The sequence below is a fragment of the Geotrypetes seraphini genome, chromosome 19 (assembly GCF_902459505.1).
Source record: "Geotrypetes seraphini chromosome 19, aGeoSer1.1, whole genome shotgun sequence".
Classification (NCBI taxonomy): Eukaryota; Metazoa; Chordata; class Amphibia; order Gymnophiona; family Dermophiidae; genus Geotrypetes; species Geotrypetes seraphini.
Window position 1 is genome coordinate 198,675 of NC_047102.1, and position 23,494 is coordinate 222,168.

Consider the following 23,494-nt stretch of genomic DNA (forward strand, 5'->3'; position numbering starts at 1 on the left):
TTGGGATCTCTCGGAGAGAAAAAGAGATAATGGTTACTGCGGATGGGCTGTATGGCCTTTATCTGAAGTCATAATGCCGTTGTACAGGTCGATAGTGAGACCTCATCTGGAGTACTGTGTTCAGTTTTGGAGGCCACATTATCAAAAGGATATGAAGAGAATGGAGTCGGTTCAGCGTATAGCCACTAAGATGGTCTCAGGACTTAAGGATCTTCCATATGAAGAAGGTCTAAGCAGGCTGCAGTTATATTCTCTCGAAGAAAGCAGAGAAAAGGGTGACATGATAGAGACATTCAAATATCTTACGGGCCGTATTGAGGTGGAGGAAGATATCTTCTTCCTTAAGGGTCCCACGGCAACCAGAGGGCATCCGCTCAAACTCAAGGGTGGGAGATTTCATGGTGAAATCAGGAAATACTTCTTTACCGAAAGAGTGGTTGATTGATGGAATGGTCTTCCACGTCAGGTAGTTGAGGCCAGTAACGCACTCGACTTCAAGGGACGATGGGATAAACATGAAGGTTCACTCCGGGGAAATGCTTAAAAAGAGGGTTCTTGTTGAGGAAGGGTTCTTGGAGTGGGTTCGCTCCAGGAAATTCTTAGAGGGAGGGTTCTTCGAGTGGGCAGACTTGTTGGGCCAAAGGCCCTTTTCTGCCATCATACTCTATGTTTCTATGTCTCTATGTTCCTATGAATAGGAAAGACTAGACTTCCCTGCTTAACAGAACACTCTCCTTTCAAGCAGGGACCTGGAACAACACCTTCAGTGACCTAATCCTGAACGCACCAACATACCATTCATTCAGAAAATCACTAAAAACCCACTTATTCGGCAAATGTATCTGATCCTTCAATTCCGCTCTTCCCTTATCTCTTCTTACTCGCCCCCTGTTCCCACTCTCCCACCCAGTCACTCCACTGTCTCCCACTCCTTCCCAATTCTTTTTGATCTGATGTAACCTCGCTGTCCTACAGCATCTCTTCTTGTATACTGTCTCGAACTGAAAAGGTATGACGGGATATAAATAAAATTAATTAATTAAAACACTAGTATGAAATCTGAGCAGGAACTAGGGGAGTGTCTGAAACTATAGCATTTTAACTATACAAACTGACAAATCAATAAATAGGAGAACACAAATTGCATTCATTAGAAGGCATCAAATGTGGTAACAGATAATCACTTATAAAAATCATCACAGACTAGGCAGTCAAAAAAAAGTCAATAATGTTTTCTAGAGGACCATCCTCCACTTCCAACCCACTTAAATACATTCCTTTAAATAAAATCACTTTAGCATAAGAACATATAAAAAGCCACGCTGAATCAGACAGATCAAGGTCCATTGAGCCCAGCATCCTGTCTCTGAAAGAGACTCGTTCGGTTCACAAGTTCCTCTCTCACCACCTGGAATTACAGGACATTTGGAGTCTCTTGCTGGCAAAACCCTCCACAATGAGAGAATTAGTCTGGATGTTTCCTTATCTGTGAGGCAGGAATTCAGATAAGAGGTCCCTGTACTGACAATGTAAAGAGGTCTGTTTTGCCTCTTCTGATATATTCATAGTAGAACTATGACATAAGTAAAAATTCCCTGCAGAAAATGTCCCTCCTTGAATTGTTCTTGCTATCTTTGTTTGAACAGGTCTGGCAAAAACCAACTTTCGCTTGTCCATAGAAAAGAACATCTGTCTTTCCTCCTAACTTATATATTTAAGTCCATTAGCTCTTTCATTTCTGTGTCTTTCCTGAAAAAAATAATTCCGAGGAAGATTTGCTCCCTCAAGAGATTTCTGGAAATGAAGGCAGTGAAGATTCTGCTTCTCTCTTTGCTGATGACTAGGATTGATTACTGAAATTCATTACTTGTGGTTTAGCAAATTCAATTAATCCAAAATATGGCAATAAGATTCCTCTATGATGTTCAGAGAAATAATTATGTTCAGCTCAGCCTTTATTACAAGAGATAACTGGCTGCCTGTCACATTTAGAATTAAATTTCAAAGATCTTGATGGTTGCTCGTCGTGACTTTTATACTGGAATATGAGTGTACCTCCATAGTTTGCTTATACCACATCAACCATGACCTCTTTATGGTCATCTCAAGCCAATCTACTGAAAGCACCATCACACAAGCAATTGCAGTATGGTTAGAGGAATCTAGGCACATAGCTTTTAGCTGCAACAGAGCTGTAGCTAATTATTTCATCCTGTAGTTTTCTGGTGATCTTATAATAGTACAATAGTAACCACTGTATCCACTCCCCCCCCCCCTAGAATTGGAGTGCACTTTCTGTTTGCTCTACAACAGGGATGTCAAATGTCAGTCCTTGAGGGCCGCAATACAGTTGGGTTTTCAGGATTTCCCCAATGAATATGCATGAGATCTATTAGCATACAATGAAAGCAGTGCATGCAAATAGATCTCATGCTTATTCATTGGGGAAATCATGAAAACCCTGACATTTGACACCTCTGCTCTGCAACTTACCTACAGCCCACTGCTGACTCTTTAGCACCCATGATTCTGTCATCTCCAGTCTCCCTACTAAGGTCTAAAACTACCCCACAGTTGGCAGGTCTTCCATCCTGGAGTAAGGTCAATATACCTTTTTTTACTCAGTTTTCTATTATTATAATAGCAGGTGTGAGAATTGGGGGGAGAGGGGAGATCAGAGCATCCACTGCCCACAGGGATCCATCTCTTCTCACCCCAGCAAGAGGTTGGTAAACAGTGTTCTGTTACTTTTCATTTGTTCACAGAATAAGTTTTAAAATGTATTTTTATTATGATGGGGGTCCCAGCATTTGTTTGCCCAGGGTTCACTAAAAGATTAATCCTGCCCTGTCAATCAGCAGTCCTTCACCCTTGGCAAAAAGATTTCAGAAGTCATCATAGTACTTCTACTAATATTTATCATTTCTGTAGTTCTGAAAGACATGCGTAGCGCTGTGCATTGTGGGACAAGATCCTGGCTAGGCCTAGTTGCCCCTCTGAATCCCTTTCTCAAAGAAGAAAGAAAGGCCATGGAACACAGCTCTCAGTGCCTCCCACCTGTTATATAATGCAGAAAACACGTTAATGGCAAAAACAAAAACTCGGACAGGATGGTTAGTGGCACGAGCTCCCAAGGACTCTTACGTCCTTCAATTGTTTCTCAAAGGCAAAATAAAGTTTTCTTAGCTTCCCACACTTCAGCTTTAAGCACACTGTTCACCTTTAGCTCCAGTATGTCACACAGGTCCAACCCGCAATTATCGCCAGGTCTACAGCTGCATTAATTATGGGCTCATAAATGTGAGGCATGCTGTAATGGAAACTGGATACCCAAATGCTGATATAGGCTCTCATCACACAGCACCACTTTGAGACTTTTTCCCTTAAAAGGGCTCCAGCTGGAGATAAAGTGCTTGAGCTGCTGATGAGCCTGGAAGCTATAACACATCGTTTAGGGTTACCTGCTGAGGGGAAGCATTAGAAGAGCAGGAAGATGAATTGTAGCCTGTTACAGTACTTCTAGGCTCTAATGAGCTTGAATGCAGTACCGCGAGAAAAGGGGAGGAGGCGCTAGAGAGATGTTTTGTAAATACTAAAACTCACCTTCTCTTCACTGGCACTGCTCATGTCTGTTCAGATTTCTGCACTGATGTAGTCCAACCAGTGCAATGGATAAAGTCCAACTTTCAAAAATAAAATTCCCAAACTTTTCTTCTGGCCTATCAAGAGCAGTTCATTTTGAAAAACACACACTCTGGCTCTGGCTGAAGCTGTTGGGTAGAGCCAAATTCCCCTGGGAGGAGATAGGCCTGTACACCACTGGTGTTGCTGCCCTCCCAAAAGACAGGCACAACTCAGAGCAGTGCACAAGCTACTCCCAAAACAAAAACCAAAAAGGCAGCTTTCTGCTTTACTGTTCTTTAGGATGGGTGGTTGGTTGGCTGGCTGGCTGGACCCCCCCCACCCCCACCCCCACCCCTCCAAATGTCATTAACACAAACACTCAGGCAGGTTTGAAGAAAACAAAAATGAAAACTCCAGTAAAAGGAAAAATAAACTGTTTGGCTTAACAGCCTACTCACAATCCATCTGCTCCTCCCTAACGTCAGGCAAAACATAGTCCTCTTGAAACTCCATGGCATGATTCTCTGGCTGGGCTTCTGTGACTGGCTTAGTATGGCTTTCAGCAAGCTCCTCCATTTCCCAGTCAGCAGGGTCCGCGGGGGAACTGCCTTGTGCTGGCCTCCTTCCCAGCTGCTTGTTCCAGCTGTCTTCCCCCCCCTATCGGATGAGGAAAGCTCAGGAAATGGAAGCCCTAGCATCCAGCCGTGCCCCCTCCTAGCAGGGACAGGCAAGATCTTAAAGGGCCCTGCACTCTGAATGTCAGCATGAGCTCTACACATTCTTAAAGGGGCAGGGTCCTGCCTAAAGCTATGCACAGGATTTCTACACACTCCCACTTATATATCACCTATACAGTTATAATCTAAGTGGTTATGTAATTACCCTGCTTAATACTGATCCAGGTAAAAAGGGGTGATATGTAGCAACCTGAGCAAAGAAGATAAGCACACCTGAGCCTTTAAAGTCTATACTCTAAGAGGGGCATTTTCAAAACATACGTCTAAATCCAATTTGGACTTATAGCACTGGACATCCAAAGTCAGCAGTAAGAAAATGCCCATTTTTGAAAGGCAAACCACCTAGAAATATATATATATATTTTTTTAAATCCTCTATCTAGACGTCCACAAAATTTCATCTAAGTCTAAGCACCCAGAACAAGACCATTTGGATATGGAAGGGGCCAGTCCTGTAATGGACTGGCTGCCCAGACATGGCAACAGAGCAGTGGAGCACCTTAGAAGGCACTGCTATGAATTTCACAAAAAGGGTGCCACATAAACATCTCACCAGAACTCCCTTAGAGGTTATGGTGAGCTCCCCCCCACTTTATCCATCTGTCTACAACCCCAATAACCCTTATGGCTGCAGGTGGCACCTATATAGCAGTAGAGTCGGGTTTTGGCAGGGTTTGGTGGGCACACATTTTCCACCATAAATACCCCCCTACCCAAATGTACTTCCCTTTCCATTTTTGCCTCCCTTTATTTTTATTTTTCATTTCAATCTATTTAATAATTCTCCTCTCCCCATTGTTTCCCTTTCATATCATGTACGTCAATGCATAAGTGCTTCCCTCCTTTTAGTTTAGCCATTTTTTAAAATTTTTATATTCTATTTTACTGTTAACCGTTTAGATACCTGTATGATAAATGGTATATCAAAAATAAAGAAACTTGAAACTTGAACTAGTAGTTAGAATGGCTTATGGGCCTGGGTCCAGGGTACTTAAGACACTTGTGTGCAGTTCTACTAGGATGTCTCATACCAGATGCTGCTGTTATAGAGCCAGGTATGTACCTTTTTGTTCTCATTTTTGTGTGGTGGGAGGGGGTCAGTGAGCACTGGAGTGTGGGGGTGTCTTACCTTGATGCAAGCAGTGGTCATCTGGTCAGTTTGGGCACCTTTGTGGCACTTAGACCCTTCTAAAACAAGTCTAGTTCCAAACGTCTAAGTTCTGTCCAGGATGTCTTGCAAAATGTTTGATTATTGCTGCATGACATCCATGTCTAACCCGCCCTTGACAATGCCCAAAGTCCACCCATTGATGTCCATGTCTAACCCGCCCTTGACACTGACCAAAGTCCACCCATTGATGTCCATGTATAACCCACCCTTGACACTGACCAAAGTCCACCCATTGATGTCCATATCTAACCCACTCTTGACACTGCCCAAAGTCCACCCATTAATGTCCATGTCTAATCCGCCCTTGACACTGCCCAAAACCCACCCATTGATATCTAAGTCTAATCCGCCCTTGACACTGCCCAAAGTCCACCCATTAATGTCCATGTCTAATCCGCCCTTGACACTGCCCAAAACCCACCCATTGATATCTAAGTCTAATCCGCCCTTGACACTGCCCAAAGTCCACCCATTGATGTCCATATCTAACCTGCCCTTGACACTGACCAAAGCCCACCCATTGATGTCCATGTCTAACCTGCCCTTAACACTGACCAAAGCCCACCCATTGATGTCTATGTCTAACCCGTCCTTGACACTGCCCAAAGTCCACCCATAACACGCCTCCACCACGTACAGGGGCTGGAATGCCTCGCTAGACGTACAAAAAGACCATTTTGGTTATCAGCACTTGGATGTCCTGGCAATTAGGCCATCCAAGTGCTGATTTAGGATGTTTTTTGATTATGGGCCCTTAGGCCTCCTAATTCGCTGACTACTTTCAGCTGTATAAATGATACATTTATATGATATATACTTTCTCACAGGAATCAGGTTTTTAAATTTTCCTTCCCTTAATTTTATATAAGTAAAAGAGCAGTAGGAGCTGCCACCCCCCCCCCCCCCCCCCGTGCATATCTGATCTTTAGAGGATCTGGTGAATTCTAGTATTCAGTTCTTAAGTTGCCCTGGCAACATCTCAGAAAATGTGCACTGGTACTTTTATATCTCAATATTGTTTTATTCTCTAGAGGGTCTCTTTTGTCTCTGCCCAATTCAAATTCAACAGTTCTAGTTCAAAAGAAATGTTTACCCTGTCTCATGTCTCCAGGTTTCTGAAAAGATTTTTTTTTTTTTTTGCAAAGCTAAGTTAAACATTTTTTCTTTCCTTTTAAATTTAAAACACTTTCACAACAAAATTTGTCCTTATAAATACCTGGTCAGAACAATGCTTTCCTTTCCTCTGCAATGCTAGTTCAGTGCTCATTTAAAATATTACTATTTTGGTTGATATATTAAAGAAATACTTCTCTTGTCTCCAAATAAGATGTTCTGACATGATGTTGGCTATGTGAAATCTACTCATTAGATAATATGATTCATTAGTCTTCCATGTAAAATACTTTGCAAATCCTCATGGGAGTTTGAAGACTGTGGAAATGGCCTGCATAGAATCAAATGCCTGCTTACTTCTTCTATCTGTGGACTCTGTATTTGTTTGTAGGGAAAGCCCCATGTGCCAAAGAAGAAAAGTCCCTGCAGAGATTAGCAGCCTGTTTTTCTGAAGACTTTTCCTTGCAAATAAACCCCTCTTTTTACTAAGCCATGGTAGATGTTTCTATTGCAGCCTAGAGCGCTAAATGCTCCGACACACATAGAATTCCTATGAGCAGTGTCAGAGCATTTAGCATTTAGAAATCTCTACCGCTGCTTAGTAAAAGTGGGCCAAAATGTGTTGATTTAACAGTATAATCCACACACACTTGGACCGATAGTCATGACTCCCAGCCAGCCTAATAACACATAGGTGGCTCTCTCCCACTTGGTGGATTGGCCGGTGATTGGCCATGGTGACCGTTGATATTCAGTGGCTCATCAGCTAAGTTCGACGATCAGATAGAGTCACCTAAAAGGGTGGTCTTTCGTTGTCTGTTGAGAGTTAGCAGGCTAGCCGCTCAATGTTTTACCATCAACGGACCAGTAGCAACACTTCAAAAAGACCCAGAGTAACATAGTAATGTTGGTAGAGAAAGACCTGAACCACAGTCACACTCATTATTATCATAATTAAAATTCCCTCTCTTTGGCATTTCTGGAACAGTAGAAAAATGTCCCAATCTCTTATCTCGCAACTCCTGTTATTTTGAAAGGTGATTTCAATAAAGATAGCTTAACATTGCCAAAGCCAAGACCTCTGTGACAGATCTCACCTCTAAATAATTCTATTGAAAGATTTAAATTCTTTGAGCTGGAAATTCCTTCATGACTAAATAGTGGAGTCCCCAGTATCCAGAATACACTTTCACAAGAGCAATATGCTATGTCAGGTGGAAAATAGACAGCGCAGCTTAGGCTTAATTATGAGGAAAAAGCCTCAGACTGGGACCCTTCCACCTCCACAAAGGTGGTTGACAGGTGGTTAGGCGTTAACCTCACTGGCAAAAAACCTCCGTTGCACTCCAGAATAAAAAACCTTAAGGAGAGCTGTTAGTGCTGAACGATAGAAGAGATGACTTTCAACTTATCTTCTGTTGATCGGTACACCAACGGTGGCCAGCGTTTCACAAGTCTTTTGATGTAGGAGATGCGTTTTGGCGTCCCGATTGAAGTTTGATCGGATACGTTACACCCTGAGGCAGCAGACTTATCTTCTGTTGATCGGTACACCAACGGTGGCCAGCGTTTCACAAGTCTTTTGATGTAGGAGATGCGTTTTGGCGTCCCGATTGAAGTTTGATCGGATACGTTACACCCTGAGGCAGCAGACTTATCTTCTGTTGATCGGTATACCAACGGTGGCCAGCGTTTCACAAGTCTTTTGATGTAGGAGATGCGTTTTGGCGTCCCGATTGAAGTTTGATCGGATACGTTACACCCTGAGGCAGCAGACTTATCTTCTGTTGATCGGTATACCAACGGTGGCTAGTGTTTCACAAGTTTGCTGCCTCAGGGTGTAACGTATCCGATCAAACTTCAATCAGGATGCCAAAACGCATCTCCTACATCAAAAGACTTGTGAAACGCTGGCCACCGTTGGTGTACCAATCAACAGAAGATAAGTTGAAAGTCATCTCTTCTATCGTTCAGCACTAACAGCTCTGCTTAAGGTTTTTAATTCTGGAGTGCAACGGAGGTTTTTTGCCAATGAGGTTAACGCCTAACCACCTGTCAACCACCTTTGTGGAGGTGGAAGGGTCCCAGTCTGAGGCTTTTTCCTCCAATTTTTTAACTGCACACTATAATTAAGCCTAAGCTGTGCTGTCTATTTTCCACCTGACATAGCATATTGCTCTTGTGAAAGTGTATTCTGGATACTTTTGAGTTTTTCACAAAATCCATGTTCTTTTAGCTAAATAGTGAAGTCCAACAGCCTCAGCACCAGTTGGCGGAATAGCAGAAATCAACATTTGTTTTCCTTGTGCCACTTTTTCACATCCTCAGTTTCCTAAATTCCTTCGATGTTATTACAGCTGCCTTAATGCAGTGCACTGATGCTGAATTTGCCATGGTATAGATCAGTTCCTATGACAACAGAATTCATCAAGTCCTTGCCTGAAATACTAAACTGTTCAAAATAAAAAAATAATCCAGGCTCGCAAGAAAACAATTATTTATTAGAAAATTATAAAAAAAGACACAGGGAGGTTAATATTCAAAGTGATTTATTTAAATCACTTTGGGGTTAAGAAAGTGCATTTAAAAAGGAATGGTGCAATCAAACGAATGAGGTGATTTTCTTTGAACTGATTGGACTTGAATGCCAAATAACCCAAAAATACATCTAGTTTTGGCAGCATTATAGTCTATGGGGGCCTAGAAAACGGCACTTTTTTCTTGGCTAATATGAAGGTCCCAACATAGCAAACCAATGACCCGTGGGTTTAGAGGCTAGAAAATTGTAGTTGAAACCACAGATAGAATTGCAGCTGGAAAGACACCTCCCCCCCCCCTTCTTTGAGGAGCCCATTTGATTAGGATTTATTCTGTAATCAAGGACATACCCCATGCTGGTATCACTGCTTTCAGTGGAAGTAAAACCCAGATATCTCAATCCATCCTCCTTTTTCTGGAGCCAATTGTGTCTCTCGCTTGGAGAGAGGTTGCCTCTCCCTCTATTACTACTACTACTCCTCTAAGAGAGAGGTTGTAGAGGCTCAGTATTAAAGATTGTTTTCATTGCAACCTGTGAACTGCATAAATAATTTGCATATACGGTATTTGCTTGAGGAGAAAGTTTTTGACTAAAACATAGAAACATGACAGCAGATAAAGGCCAAAAGGCCCACCCGGTCTGCCCATCCACAGTATCAATGATCTCTTTCTCTCTCTCTCTGAGAGAACCCACGTGCCTATCCCAGACCCTCTTGAATTCAGACACAGTCTCTGTCTCCACCACCTCTTCCGGGAGACTATCTACCACGCATCTACCACCCTTTCCGTAAAAAAGTATTTCCTCAGATTATTCCGGAGCCTTTCACCTCTTAACTTCATCCTATGCCTTCTGATTTCAGAGTTTCCTTTCAAATGAAAGAGACTCAACTCATGTGCATTTATATTACGTAGATATTTAAACGTCTCTATTATATTTCCCCTTCTTCCACCTTTCCTCCAAAGTATACAGATTGAGATGTTTAAGTCTGTCCCCATACGCCTTATCACGAAGACCACACACCATTTTAGTAGACTTCCTCTGGACCGATTCCATCCTTTTATATCTTTTTGAAGGTGTGGCCCCCAGAATTGTACACAATATTCTAAATGAGGTATCACCAGAGTCTTATACAAAGGCATCAATACCACCTTTTTCCTACTAGTCATACCTCTCCCTATGCAACCTACCATCCTTCTAGCTTTCGCCGTTGCCTTTTCAACCTGTTTTGCCACCTTAAGATCATCACATACAATCACACCCAAGTCCCCGCTCTTCCATCGTGCACATAAGTTCTTCACCCCCTAAACTGTATCATTCCCTCAGGTTTTTGCAGCCCAAATGCATGACCTTGCATTTCTTAGCATTAAATTTTAGCTGCCATATTTCAGACCATGCTTCATTTTTCGCCAGGTCTTTCTTCATGTTATTCACACCATCCGGCGTGTCTATTCTATTGCAGATTTTGGTATCATCCGCAAAGAGGCAAATCTTACCCGACAACCCTTCAGAAATATTGTTTATAAAAATGTTAAAAAGAACAGGCCCAAGAATAGAACCTTGAGGCACACCACTGGTAATATCCCTTTCCTCAGAGTGATCTCCATTGATCACTACCCTCTGTCGCCTTCCACTCAACCAGTTCCTAACCCAGCCCGTCACTTTGGGACCCATCCCAAGGGCACTCATTTCATTTATCAGACGTCTGTGTGGAACACTGTCAAAGGCTTTGCTAAAATCTAAATACACCACATCCTCTATCCAATTCGTTGGTCACCCAGTCAAAGAAATTGATCAGATTTGTCTGACAAGATTTACCTCTAGTGAATCCATGTTGTCTTCAGTCCTGTAATCCACAGAATTCCAGAAACTTGACCATTCTCTCTTTTAAAAGCGTTTCCATTAATTTGCTTACCACAGAAGTCAGACTTGCCAGACTGTAATGCCCTACTTCTTCCTTACTTCCACTTTTGTGGAGAGGAACCACATCTGTCCTTCTCCAGAACCACTCCAGACTCTAGAGAATAATTGAAAAGGTCAGTCAGCGGAGCCTCCAGAAGTGCATAGGTGAAATATTTTATTCATGTAAAATCTACGTTGTTTCTCAAGGCTTGAATTAGAAAGTTGAACAAGGGGGAGGGGGGAGGAAGGGGAGGACAGAGTGTGGGGTAATTTTCTTAGTCAAGTCTAGGTTGTAAGAACCAACACCTGGACTCCTGCTGTTTTGCTTCTATTGTATCATTTGGGATTTAGTTCACTGTTAAGGAAAAATTTTTGTATCAGTGTATATGTGTTTGACTTGAATAAATCGTTAAAAGAAAGTTGAACAGATAGGAAAGGTTTTACTGTTGATACATGATTGGATGGTCAGTTTTAAGTTAAAATTAAATAAATAAATAAACTAGAGGTTTCTTAGCTTCTAATAAGAAGAGAGATTTAAAAAAGTTAGTGTCAAATGGGATTAATTACATTATTCTGACAATAAAAATTTTAGGGGTCCAATTAGATTGGTATTTATTAATGAAATCACAAGTAGATTTAGTAATTTGAAAAGGATTTGTAATGCTTTGGAAGTTAAGGTCCATTCTTTCCTATTTTGAACCTTATCTGTATCAACTATTGCTGCAATCTCTTTTGTTAAATAGCCTAAATTATTGGCTCCTATAAAAATTTTTAAAAGTTACAAATTATCCAAAATTCCACAGTGTATCTGATATTTAATCAGAAGAAATGTGATCATCTTTCCGCTTTTTTTTTTTTTTACCAGAAATTACATTGGCTTCCAATAAGATGCAAGGGTATTATCCAAATTGGGCTGCGTTTGTTATACAGTCATGTTTGGTTTAGTTCCTTCTAACTCATATGTTCATCTTTCATTTTCTTTACCAAAACAATCTTTGCCAAATATTACTTATTTTGCTTTTTCATCAGTAAAGGAATGCAAGTATATCAGATATGAAACCATCTACTTTCCTACAAAGTGGCCACATTTTAATTCAATTGTTAATTTCAATATCATTCCCTTACATGCATTTTAGAAGATTAATGAACATTTATTTGTTTAGTAAATTAAGAAAATGATTATTGTATGGTTTTAATTGATTGTAACTTAAACAGTTAATGTGCTGTTTTTATCTTTTGTAAATTGCATAGGCTCATGAGGTATCTGTGATTTATAAATAAAGTTTTATGTTATGCTATATAACATTTCACATTTCAATTTCATTTGATATACCACAAATAATAATAATATCTATGCAATTCACACTAAAATCATGAATGGGAGAGGGCGATACAGCGGGATTAAAAAAAGGTACAAAGGGGGGATTGTTATGCCGTGCCTCGCCTTGCCCTTGCTTAGGGGTCGGGCGATTTGGAGTTTGGATGAGCTGTGCATTTTTGAGACCTCAGTACCATCCCCTTTCCTTCGTTTGCTCCTCCAGGACCAATTGCGAAAACAGTATTATCTCTATAAAAAAATACTCCAATGGAAGCAGGACAGAATTAACTCTTTAGTGGCCCCTGGACAATCAAGCGCATTGATTCTCTATCCTAAATACATTTTAAAACTCTTACAACTAGAATGAAAGCCTTGACTGGCCTTGTGCCTTGCCTTGGCACTGGCTTGGGTATTAGATATCCATCTTTTCAGTCACTTTCCTTTGTTTCCAGTTCCAGAACAATGGGAAGATCTGGCCCAGCTAGTAATTTCAGTCCAGCTCAGTGCCCATCAGCAACTTCATAAGACCATAAGAATTGCAGCTGCTGGGTCAGACCAGTGGTCCGCTCACGCGGCGGCCCTCTGGTCATAGACCAGCGCCCTAAATGAGACTAGCCCTACCAGCGTATGTCCTTGTTCAGCAGGAACTTGTCTAACTTTGTCTTGAATCCCTGGAGGGGATTACAAGCTCTGGAGCAGAATGTGTGGGGATTTTAGGCTTTACCGAGGGATCTCTTTCTACTCCCAGCGAGACTGCTCCCAGGTGAAAGCAATCTTTAGGGCTGTCTCCTATGGGGAACCCAGGAACTTAATGAGCTGTATCACAGTGTTCCTATCACAAACCCCAATCTTAAGATCTGAGAACTGCATGTTATTGGATGTGTGCAAAATTGGGATAGTGAAATACAGATGTTTTGACTAGAAAATTCTGCTTTTTGGTAGCAGGTCCAATATTATGGAATGGAATTTCCGGTGTGATACGTTTATACTTTTGGAAGTTGCTCAAAATATACTTTTTTGTTCAAGCATTTGATTGATCCTAGAATTCTAACGTAGATGGAAGACTGTTGAAGCATTTTTGGAGAAGAGTTTTATATGGGCAGATGAGGGGTTTTGGCTTATCTGATGTTATTGTATGTCCACTCGTTTATGTATGTTTTATCATGAGCTACTTAGGCGTTAAGCGGATTAAAAATAGTTTAAATAAATAAATAAAATTTGTACTAGCATTCTCTAAATACACCCCAGCACCTACTAGAGTGCAGGCTTTCCCCTTACACACTCCTTTACAAACACACAGGCACTCATGTGGGTTTTCCCCTTCCTACTCTCACTCTATCATAGCACAGGTGTTAGGGAGTGCAGAGGAGGTGTGGCCTTGAGGTTCCAGCTTCAATTCCCAGCTGCTCCTTTGACTCTGGACAAGTCACTCTGTTACCCCAGGTACAAAATATGCTTGGATTGTAACCACAGAAAATGCAGCCTGTCAAGCCCCAACCTCTTTGCCTTTTAGAGGTGCAAGTTTCCCATATGCTCCTATTCCAGCCCCCCCCCCTCCGCCCTTGGGACCAATAGGTCACCTAACCCATTCCTCATTAGAATGATTCCATCCTGGGTTTTCCCACCATGGCTCTGTCCCTTTACAGGTATTCTGGGACTTGCAGTTCCTGCATGTTTATCACAATATTAAAGGAAGCATTAGATCAAACAGAATAAAAGTACAGTCTTTATGGACTGAAATTCCATATTTGAAGAGAAAGAGAATAGTGGTGGGGATATACTGCCATCTGACCAATCAGAATAAACAGACAAATGATGGCATACTCACAGAAGTCAGGGAAGCAAACCAAAATATTGTAACAATATAACAACAGCTGATTGCAATTACCTCAGTCTTGACTGGATGTCGCATATGGAAATGCAATGGGATTAAAGTTCCTAGATGAAAAAAAAATGACTGCATCATGGAGCACTTGGTTTAGGAGCAAAATAAAAAAGATTTTAGATTTGATGTGAAGAGTAACATGAGGCATCAATATGGCTTATGAATGCCATCCTGCAAACCAGTGGTGTAGGCAAGGGTAAGAGGCACCCAGGACTGTGGCGCAACTCCCCCCACCCCCTCCTGCTGTGCACACTATCACAACACAGGGTCCAGCATATCCCCTCCAGGCCTGGTAATGGCTAGGCTGTGGTCAAACCTCAGTATTTCCCTTTCCAGCAAAAACTTCCACCAAGGTTCAAGTTTCAATAGCAACCAAAGCAACAGTAAACAAAAATACAGCTTTTCCTCCAGCAACTGGCCAACAGCCACCTCAGCTGTTGCAATTAGGTAAACTTCCCAAAATCTTAACTTCTTTGCCAGGGAAAGACACTGAATGCAGAGAGGTACAGTAGAGCAATACTTTCAGGCAGGTTCTTAAAGCAACTAGTGGCAATGCTCAACTTTAGCTAAGTCTTTGCCCCTTTTATTCAGGCTGAGCAGGCTCTTTGCATCGGGCAGCTTTCCGACCCAAAGAGTTTTGAAATAACCCTCTCTGGTGATAAGTGAAGCAGAAGAGTCAAGTATAAACTTCACAGTCTTACAGTCCAGCAACCTGTAGTCAAACAAAGAACAGTTCTGAGGCACAGGCTGTTCCAGCATCCGGAACAGGCACAGCTGTTGCACTGCTCCTACTTAGCTGCCTCAGTTCAAACGTACCTCAGTGCCAAAACTCCCAGCCAGCAAGCAAAACAAAAATAGCAAAAACCAAAAGTTTCTCTGAGCCAGTTTGCTCACAAATGTTACAGTTCATAAGCAGGTATTCTCCTGCCAGCACAAGCCTCTTTCTTCCAGGCAAAAATACTCAAAACAAAGCACAGTTCAAAGCAATGTCCTTCTCAGAGAATTAATAGCACAACTCAGCATACTCACTTTTACAGCAGTTGATTTCCATCAATTCCATACTAGGTTCTGGTTCACTTTCTGCTGCTTGAAAATCCATAGCTTCCATGTTATTCAACTGTTCCAGGGCTGGGACAGAATTAACATAAGAACATAAGAACATAAGAACTGCCTTCTCCGGATCAGACCTTCGGTCCATCAAGTCCGGCGATCCGCACACGCGGAGGCCCTGCCAGGTGTACACCTGGCTTAATTTATAGTCCACCATATCCTTATATGCCTCTCTTAAGGAGATATGCATCTAGTTTGCTCTTGAAGCCTAGGACGGTCGATTCCGTCATAATCTCTTCTGGGAGGGCATTCCAGGTGTCAACCACTCTCTGAGTGAAGCAGAACTTCCTGACATTAGTCCTGAACATTAACTTCCTGCATGTCCCAATCTTCCAGCCTCTCCTGCTCCTTCTGCTGGCCGCCTCCCCCTGACTCACTGGCTTCCATTTAGGGAGCTCAAAACCACGCCCCCTTTGCCTGGCTGGGGGAGATGAATCAGTTCTCTAGAGAACTGCTTACGTCTGCCAGAGGTCAGATTTCCCTGCTTCTTTCTTAAAAGAACAGCAAGCATTTCAGGTAAACCCCCCCCCCCAAAAAAAAAAAAAAAAAAACCCCAACCAAAAAACAAAAACACCTGCCAGGATTTAAAGGCTCTATACAGGAGTGCAAGTTTTCCTGCATAACTTTCCCTGTCTCATGCTGGCTAATCCAGTGATAGTCATCGCCTGCATGTTCCAGGACACTGACCTGGTCAGCTCTTCTGCACCAGGGCTGTCTAAACTTTATACCTTTCACAGGAACAAAACATCTGCTAGCAGTGGTTTGTTACAGCACACATCCCTTCTCCTGTACCTCGTTAATATTCACAGCGTGAGCAGCAACCCCAACCTGCTCCTTGCGCCAGCACTTCCACCGATGTCACTTCCTAGGTTGGAGTTGCTGCTTATGCCACGAATGTTAAAGAGGTATGGAGGGAAGGGAAGTGGGCACGCGAGAATGGGTGCTGGCATCCTCACCAAGACCGCACCCCCTCCCCTTACTATGCCACTGCTGGAAGCCCAGACCAAATGTATTCCACACATTAAAAAGACCAAATGACTGCCAGTATGGATAAAGGTAAGATGAAGAGGGCATTTTTCCAAAAATGAAAAATGGATCAGAAGAAAGAAAATAGGAAACAGCATAAATACTGACAGGGAAAGCAAAAACATAAGAACATAAGCATTGCTTCTGCCGGGTCAGACCAGGGGTCCATCGTGCCCAGCAGTCCGCTCCAGTGGCGGCCCCCCAGGTCCATGACCTGTAAGTGATCCTTTACCTAAATTGTGTATTCCCTATTCATTTAGTATCCTGTATAGTTACCCTCTATCTGTATTCTTCAATCCCCTTCACCTTCAGGAAATCATCCAATCCCTTTTTGAAACCCAGTATTGTACTCTGTCCTATCACCTCTTCTGGGAGCACATTCCAGGTGTCCACCACCCTCTGAGTGAAGAAGAACTTCCTAGCATTCGTTTTGAAACTGTCTCCTTTCAATTTTTCTGAATGCCCTCTTGTTTTTGTTGTCCCCACTAGTCTGAAGAATCTGTCCCTCACCACCTTCTCTATGCCTTTCATGATTTTATAAGTCTCTATCATGTCCCCTCTAAGTCTCCGCTTTTCTAGGGTAAAGAGCCCCAGCTTCTCCAGCCTTTCAGCATACGAAAGATTTTCCATGCCCCTTATCATCCTAGTCGCTCTTCTCTGGACCCTCTCGAGTATCCTTCTTAAGGTACGGCGACCAGTATTGGACGCAGTACTCCAGATGCGGGCGCACCATCGCTCGATACGGTGGTAGAATAACTTCCTTCATTCTGGTAGTGATACCCTTTTTGATAATGCCCAATAGAAACTTTTTCAGCAAATTTGAAGCAAGAAGTCTATGAGGGAGATAGCTGGACTATTAGATGACTGGGGGTAAAAGGGGCACTCAGGGACACGGTGGAGAGACTAATGTCTTTTACAAAGCTGCGGTAGCGATGCTGTTGCAGTAAATGCATGGAAGCCCTGGCTTCGTAAAAGGGACCCTAAATAAATTCTTTGCTTCGATCTTTACATTTCTTCTCCATTTTGCTTTCTTTATCCACTCCATTACTCCTACTTTATCTTTACCACTTTTTATATACATTTATCCTCTGCTTTCCTTGATAATAACCCATCTGAGGCAATGTACAAATTAAAAACCAATACTAACATTCAATCAGCTATGGACATTGCTCCAACCCTACACTTTATTGAGCCCTTTTTCTCTCAAGCTCATACCTCTGAGTTACTTAAGCCCCTGTGTTTAGAACTTGTGTTGCGAGTCTTGTGTTTGCAATTTTGAAACTTAAATTCACAAGGTTTGTTGTAAGAATTTGACAACCTTCAGTTTGATCCACAGACTCATCACTGGAGCATGCAGAGGTCACTGCTGTCCATTGGATTCTAAATGACAAAAGCAAATTCCATCCACACATTCCGCTTCTAAAATCTCCATGGAGGAAGGATTTTAAATTACAACCAGAGCTATCATTGCTGTGATTCTTAGCAAAAGCACTTGGGCAGGAGGAAAACTTGCAGTATGAACAAGAATACTCCAATCTATTTTCCTTCTCTGTATGACAGAAGTGTCTCCACATCTCCACTGAATGATTTCAACATCTGGAAGAACCTCTTCCTTCCATTAAAAGGCCATCATCAGCCTCAAAGTCTAGCTGTGGAAAGCTCCCCGTGGCCCCCAGGCTTAGCCAAAATCCTCTATGAGCCTCTGCAGTTCTTTTCTGCATCGCTAAGGGCAGACTTCACCCCTGAGGCCAGCCATCTGGATGAAGTGTGTGAGCTTGAAATTAAAATAAAGGAGCTGGAGCTGCTTACCATCACTGGGGATGGCTTCGATTCCAAACAATGTGAGTAAAGTGTTCCCACTTTCTTTACACCAAAGCGCTCATCTCGAGCATTAACTGAAAGGCTAAAAATCCAGAATAGTAGTTTGTGAAAATTCTTACATTATTCCTCTCAGAGTTGGACTCTGTGAACCCACTTCTTCATGGACTGGTTTAAACTTACAATTTGCTGGACTTTTCCATTAAACTTAGTAAATTCTTCCTTTTGTCAAAAATAAACAGTAATAATGGGAATGACCTGGATTAGATTTGTGTTTATGAAATGATCTGTCTGTATATTGTAAAGTACTCTGGGGTGGTCCTAGATTTCAAGTAGGATTATGTGAGATTAGACAGTCATTCAATCCTCCATCCCCTTTGCATGCCATGATTTCTCAAAGAACGTCCCTAGGTTGCTAGAGACTAAGCTTTTTTTGCCCTCCTCCAGAACCCTCAGCAACTCCCAAGACTCTGTCTGGAGCTCTTCTCTTCTTTTTCATAGCTTTCTTTCAGATCAAAAGAAGAAAAAGTTCAATTAGCCTCTGAAACGCTTCTGCCTTTGGGACCATATCACCTCTTTCCTCTAGAGACCATCTTCAGAATTGGTTTGTTTGGCTTCCCAGCAGAAAAGCTTTTGAGAAGTTTAACAATAAAATAAACTTCACTTTGGCAGCTTCTCAAGGCTGCCCTTAAATTTAGGAAAATCATTCCTATTAGACTTAACAGCAGCTCAGGATTAGTGAAGGAGATGGTCTAGTGGTTAGAGCTGCTGTCTCAGGGATCACTAGGGAAATCACCATTACACCATTACAGTTAGATTAAGAGCCTGCTGGAACCACACCTGACCGATTATTGCACAATGTATTGCAAACCACTTTGGGAGAATCTCTTCGTAAAAAGGCTGTAAATTAATCTAAAATAATGTTAAAATTTCAGCTGCAAATTTACTACCAAGTTGGGCACCAGAAAAATTGAAATACTTGGGCATCATTATCACGACCAGATAAATAAATTATATCAACTGAATATACCTATCTTTTTATTAGAGAGAGGGGAGTTCATGAACGCTTGGGTGGATGAACCCCTGCCCTGTCTGATAGGGAGGGTACAATTTTCTGATAGTGATCATTCTGCAGAAATGGCTCTGCTGTTTGATGAATCTACCAAAGAGAAATTAAGAAATTGAATAGACTACAAACATTTCCTGTTATTTTAAGTGCTCAAGGAGGGGGCATTAAATCCTATAATATTGCTTGCCCCTTGGAGGAGATCACTACATTTTGTGATTTCGAATTAGAGAAGCAGATTATTAGTCCTCATCATTTAACGTATGTATCACATGCTAAATGACCTGAATTGCAATGGCAAAAACATAACCCCGAGGTATCTTTGTCTCGATGGGCATGGAAAGAGGTGTGAAAGCTAAAACAGGAGAGACTCCTGCTGATCAAGCCAGTACCTAATATTCATCAGTACTTAAACAGTTAATGCAGCTGAATATGTCCTAACTTTACACAATGAGTTAACTGGGCACTGGTTAACTTCCAGGTCAGGGGGGTCATACACAGATGTTCAGTGGCAGGAGCCATGCATACCTCAGCATTGAATATTCAGAGTTCGTGTAGCTCGCAGCTGGAAGACACTTGTTAAATGCTTAACATCACAGGTTGAAGATTAACTCCTACAGCTGGCCTCATGATTGTTGCAGTTGTCTAGTTCTCACCGTGTCTAGGTAGGTAGAACCGATGTTTCAGCCATCATCTTCAGGTATGCTGAGAGGGCTGCAGTTTCTCTTTGTATAGAGTGGGTGCTCAATCTTGATTGGCTGGGGCTTGAGGTGATTGAGGCAAGAAAGTCCGTTGGTTGTGAACTTGAATTTTGGTGGGAAAAACAAATTTGGTGGCATTTTGGCCAGAATTTAAAATTGTGACCAATGGACTTTCCTGCCACAATCACCTCAAACCTCAGACAATCCGGTTTGAGGATCTCACTATATGTAAAGACAAACTGCAGACCTCAGAGCGCACCCTGAAGAAAGCCACAGCACAAGGGCTGAAACATTGGTTCTACCTAAGCAGAGTGAGACTGTAACCACCACCTGTAAAGATAGGTTGTTCACCCTCTCCAAGGTAGAGAGAACGAGAGGGCACTCTCTGAAGTTAAAAGGGGATAGATTCCGTACGAACATAAGGAAGTTCTTCTTCACCCAGAGAGTGGTGGAGAACTGGAATGCTCTCCTGGAATCTATTATAAGGGAAAACACCCTCCAGGGATTCAAGACAAGGCTGGACAAGTTCTTGCTGAACCAGAACGAACGCAGGTAGGGCTGGTCTCGGTTAGGGCACAGGTCTTCGACCTGGGGGCCGCCGCATGAGTGGACTGCTGGACACGATAGACCACTGGTCTGACCCAGCAGTGGCAATTCTTATGTTTATATTCCTCTCTGTGTTTCTATTTTCTTGTTAATATGCCCAGGTGAGTCGCCTATTTGTACATAAAGTATTGAAGGGTTAAGTGAGCCATTCATCTCCATGAGGAATAAGCCCAAGACAGGAAGTCTCCTTTCTACACCTTGTTTATCACAGGAGACCTTCACTTGGGGATGAATGGCTGAAGTGGCAGATTTCTGGTTGATTTGTGGGGAAATGGAAAAAGCAGAGACGAGCAACGAAACTAGTAAAAGGTATGGAGAAACTGGAATACGAGGATCGACTTAAGAGACTTGAGAAAAGGAGACTGCGAGGGGATATGATCGAGACCTTCAAAACACTGAAAGGAATCGACAAAATAGAGCAGAAAAAATTATTTACATTGTCCAATTTGACACGGACAAGAGGACACAGAATGAAGCTAAGGGGGGACAAGTTCAGGACAAATATCAGGAAGTTCTGCTTCATGCAGAGAATTGTGGACACCTGGAATGCTCTCCCAGAGGAGGTTATTGCGGAATCGACCGTCCTAGGATTCAAAAGCAAACTAGATGCACATCTGTTACGAGAGGCATAGAAGGATATTGGTGACTAAAAATTACGCCAGATGTACACCTGGCGGGGCCTCCGCGTGTGCGGATCACTAGACTTGATGGACCGAGGGTCTGATCCAGAGATGGCGCTTCTTATGTTCTTAAGCCTGTTTTGCTTGGTAACGCTTTTTGCCTCTGAAATAGGAAAGATCCAGAAGTGGCTCTGCAGATGTCCAGTAAACATTGGGTGGGACGTACTTCCTAGATACAGATAGGCACTTTGATCATAAGCGGACTTACTTTCTTCTAGCACTGCAGAGCAGTTGAGAGGGCATTTGGGCACAATCACTGGATTACTTTTTATATTTTCTGTCATTGCTTCTTGGGATTTTGGGCAAATCACTTATGTTTCCATTGCCTCAAATACAAACTTAAATTGTGCAAGAGGCTGCTGAAAAGTTCTCAGCCCAAAGTTGGGGCAGTTTCTATCAAGGGCTATACATTTTGTTCAATGATTTTCCACTTCTTTCATTCCGTCAGTAAAATATAGCCCTCGATGGTGACTGCCCCAACTTTGTTGGTTGGGGTAAGAATTTTTCAGCGGCCTCTGACCTCTGAGAAAATATCTAGTCTACCCAAATGTACCGTAACGGTGAAAACCATGAACTAAATCAGAATCTAAAATATGCTTCTAAAAGAATGAGTGTAACATTGGAAATATAAAACTGAGTGTATTAATGGGAGACATTCAGCAAAGGGATGACACATCATTTAAAGTCATTTGTGGGAAAGATTTAATGAATGAAATCCACCCCTCAGTCAGATGCAGCAGGGAAGGACATGGGCCCTGAAGGTCTCTCTCCGCCTTGACTTCATTGGATAGGTTCACCACTGAGTTAATAATGGTCCTAAGGTGTCTAGGTGGGGAGGACCGAGGAAATGTAGCATTTGTTTTGTCATGCTCTTGTGTTCTAATTTGGGAACATCAAGTGATGGTTTTCCTGTCTTTCTAATTCTTTCTTTCAGACAAGTTTTTGAAAGCTCTTAAAGATGAAAAGATGCAAAATGGGCCAAGAATGCGACATCTGAAGAACATGACGCTGCCATGCTAAGAAGGTCCACAACATTCCACCGCATTTCTACTATTTTCTGTCATTTTGCACATTTTATCAGAAGAAAAGTTGTATTTGTCCTGCACATGTAATGATTTCTTCACCCGGAATTCGGTTACTATCGTAAGTCTCAGTTTATCAGTGTAGGATAGATTCTCACTGTCCAGAAGTAAGTTTCATCTGAAATAGCTTCCAATTCTAGACTTGCACTATTTAGTCGTTTTTGCATTGTATTTACCAATAGTTGATTTGTATGTGACATGTGAATGTCCCTTATGCTGAAATATAAGAACTATCTGAAGGTACCAGAGAGCCTGCTGTCTTTAATCCACGGATTTTAGGAGACAACATAGGCACGAGAGTCTCTACTGATATTTGGGCTGTTTCTGAATCCCAACATTCACTGCCCCTGCAATGTCTAGTTAGTACACAGAAGGTCCTTAGGTGAAGCTTGGGGGCAGCTAGTACTCAACTGGTTAGGAACCCAGCCATTGAATATCTGCCTGAGACTTTCACCAGCTTAAAAACTGCTGATCACTGCAGGCTGAATATTCAACCTCTCCCCCCCCCCAAAAAAAAATGTTAAAGAAGTGGTAGAGCTATTAACATAAGAGGCTAAAGAAAGTTTCAAGTTCATTATTTTCATCAGCCATCAGGATCTGAGAGGTTTACAGTTACAATAGCTCTTAATGAGGGGAGAGACAAGGAGATTGAGAGAGCTTAGAAGGGTCAATTGTAAGGAGCAGTTGGGGAGAACTACAATAAGGGAAAGGTGAAGATGGAAGAGTAGGGTTCACACATAGGCAGTCTTCACCGTTGGGGGAAAAATGATGACAGACTCTTTCATGCAGACAGATTTTCTGCATGAATGATGGAACTGAATTGTACGCGTCAGTGAACAGGAACATCTTAAGTGAAGTTGGAAGTGTATTCCAAAAAGTGGTGCTGTTAATGGGAAAATGGTTTGAAAATAACAATGACTGAGAACTGCTAGTACGTATATTACACAAATGCCAATACAGTCTTCTCTGAAGAGACAATGAATTGTAATAGGAGGAAAAGACTAAAGGTGTAATTCTGTCACCACATTTTGAAGCTATTATTCATCAGAAAAACCTCCTTATTACTTTTCAAAGTTCACTGTAGTCTTGCCAACTTAAGAATCACCACTTAACTGCCCT

General features: G+C 42.1%; 1 protein-coding gene across 1 annotated transcript; it reads left to right on the forward strand.

The window, feature by feature from the left end:
* Window positions 1-17,938: 17,938 nt before the first annotated feature.
* C19H11orf91 (chromosome 19 C11orf91 homolog) lies at window positions 17,939-22,313 on the forward strand. Its single transcript, XM_033928761.1, has 2 exons — window positions 17,939-18,263; window positions 22,228-22,313. The coding sequence occupies exons 1-2, from the start codon at window positions 17,939-17,941 to the stop codon at window positions 22,311-22,313; spliced, it is 411 nt and encodes a 136-aa protein (XP_033784652.1).
* The last annotated feature ends 1,181 nt before the right edge of the window (window positions 22,314-23,494 follow it).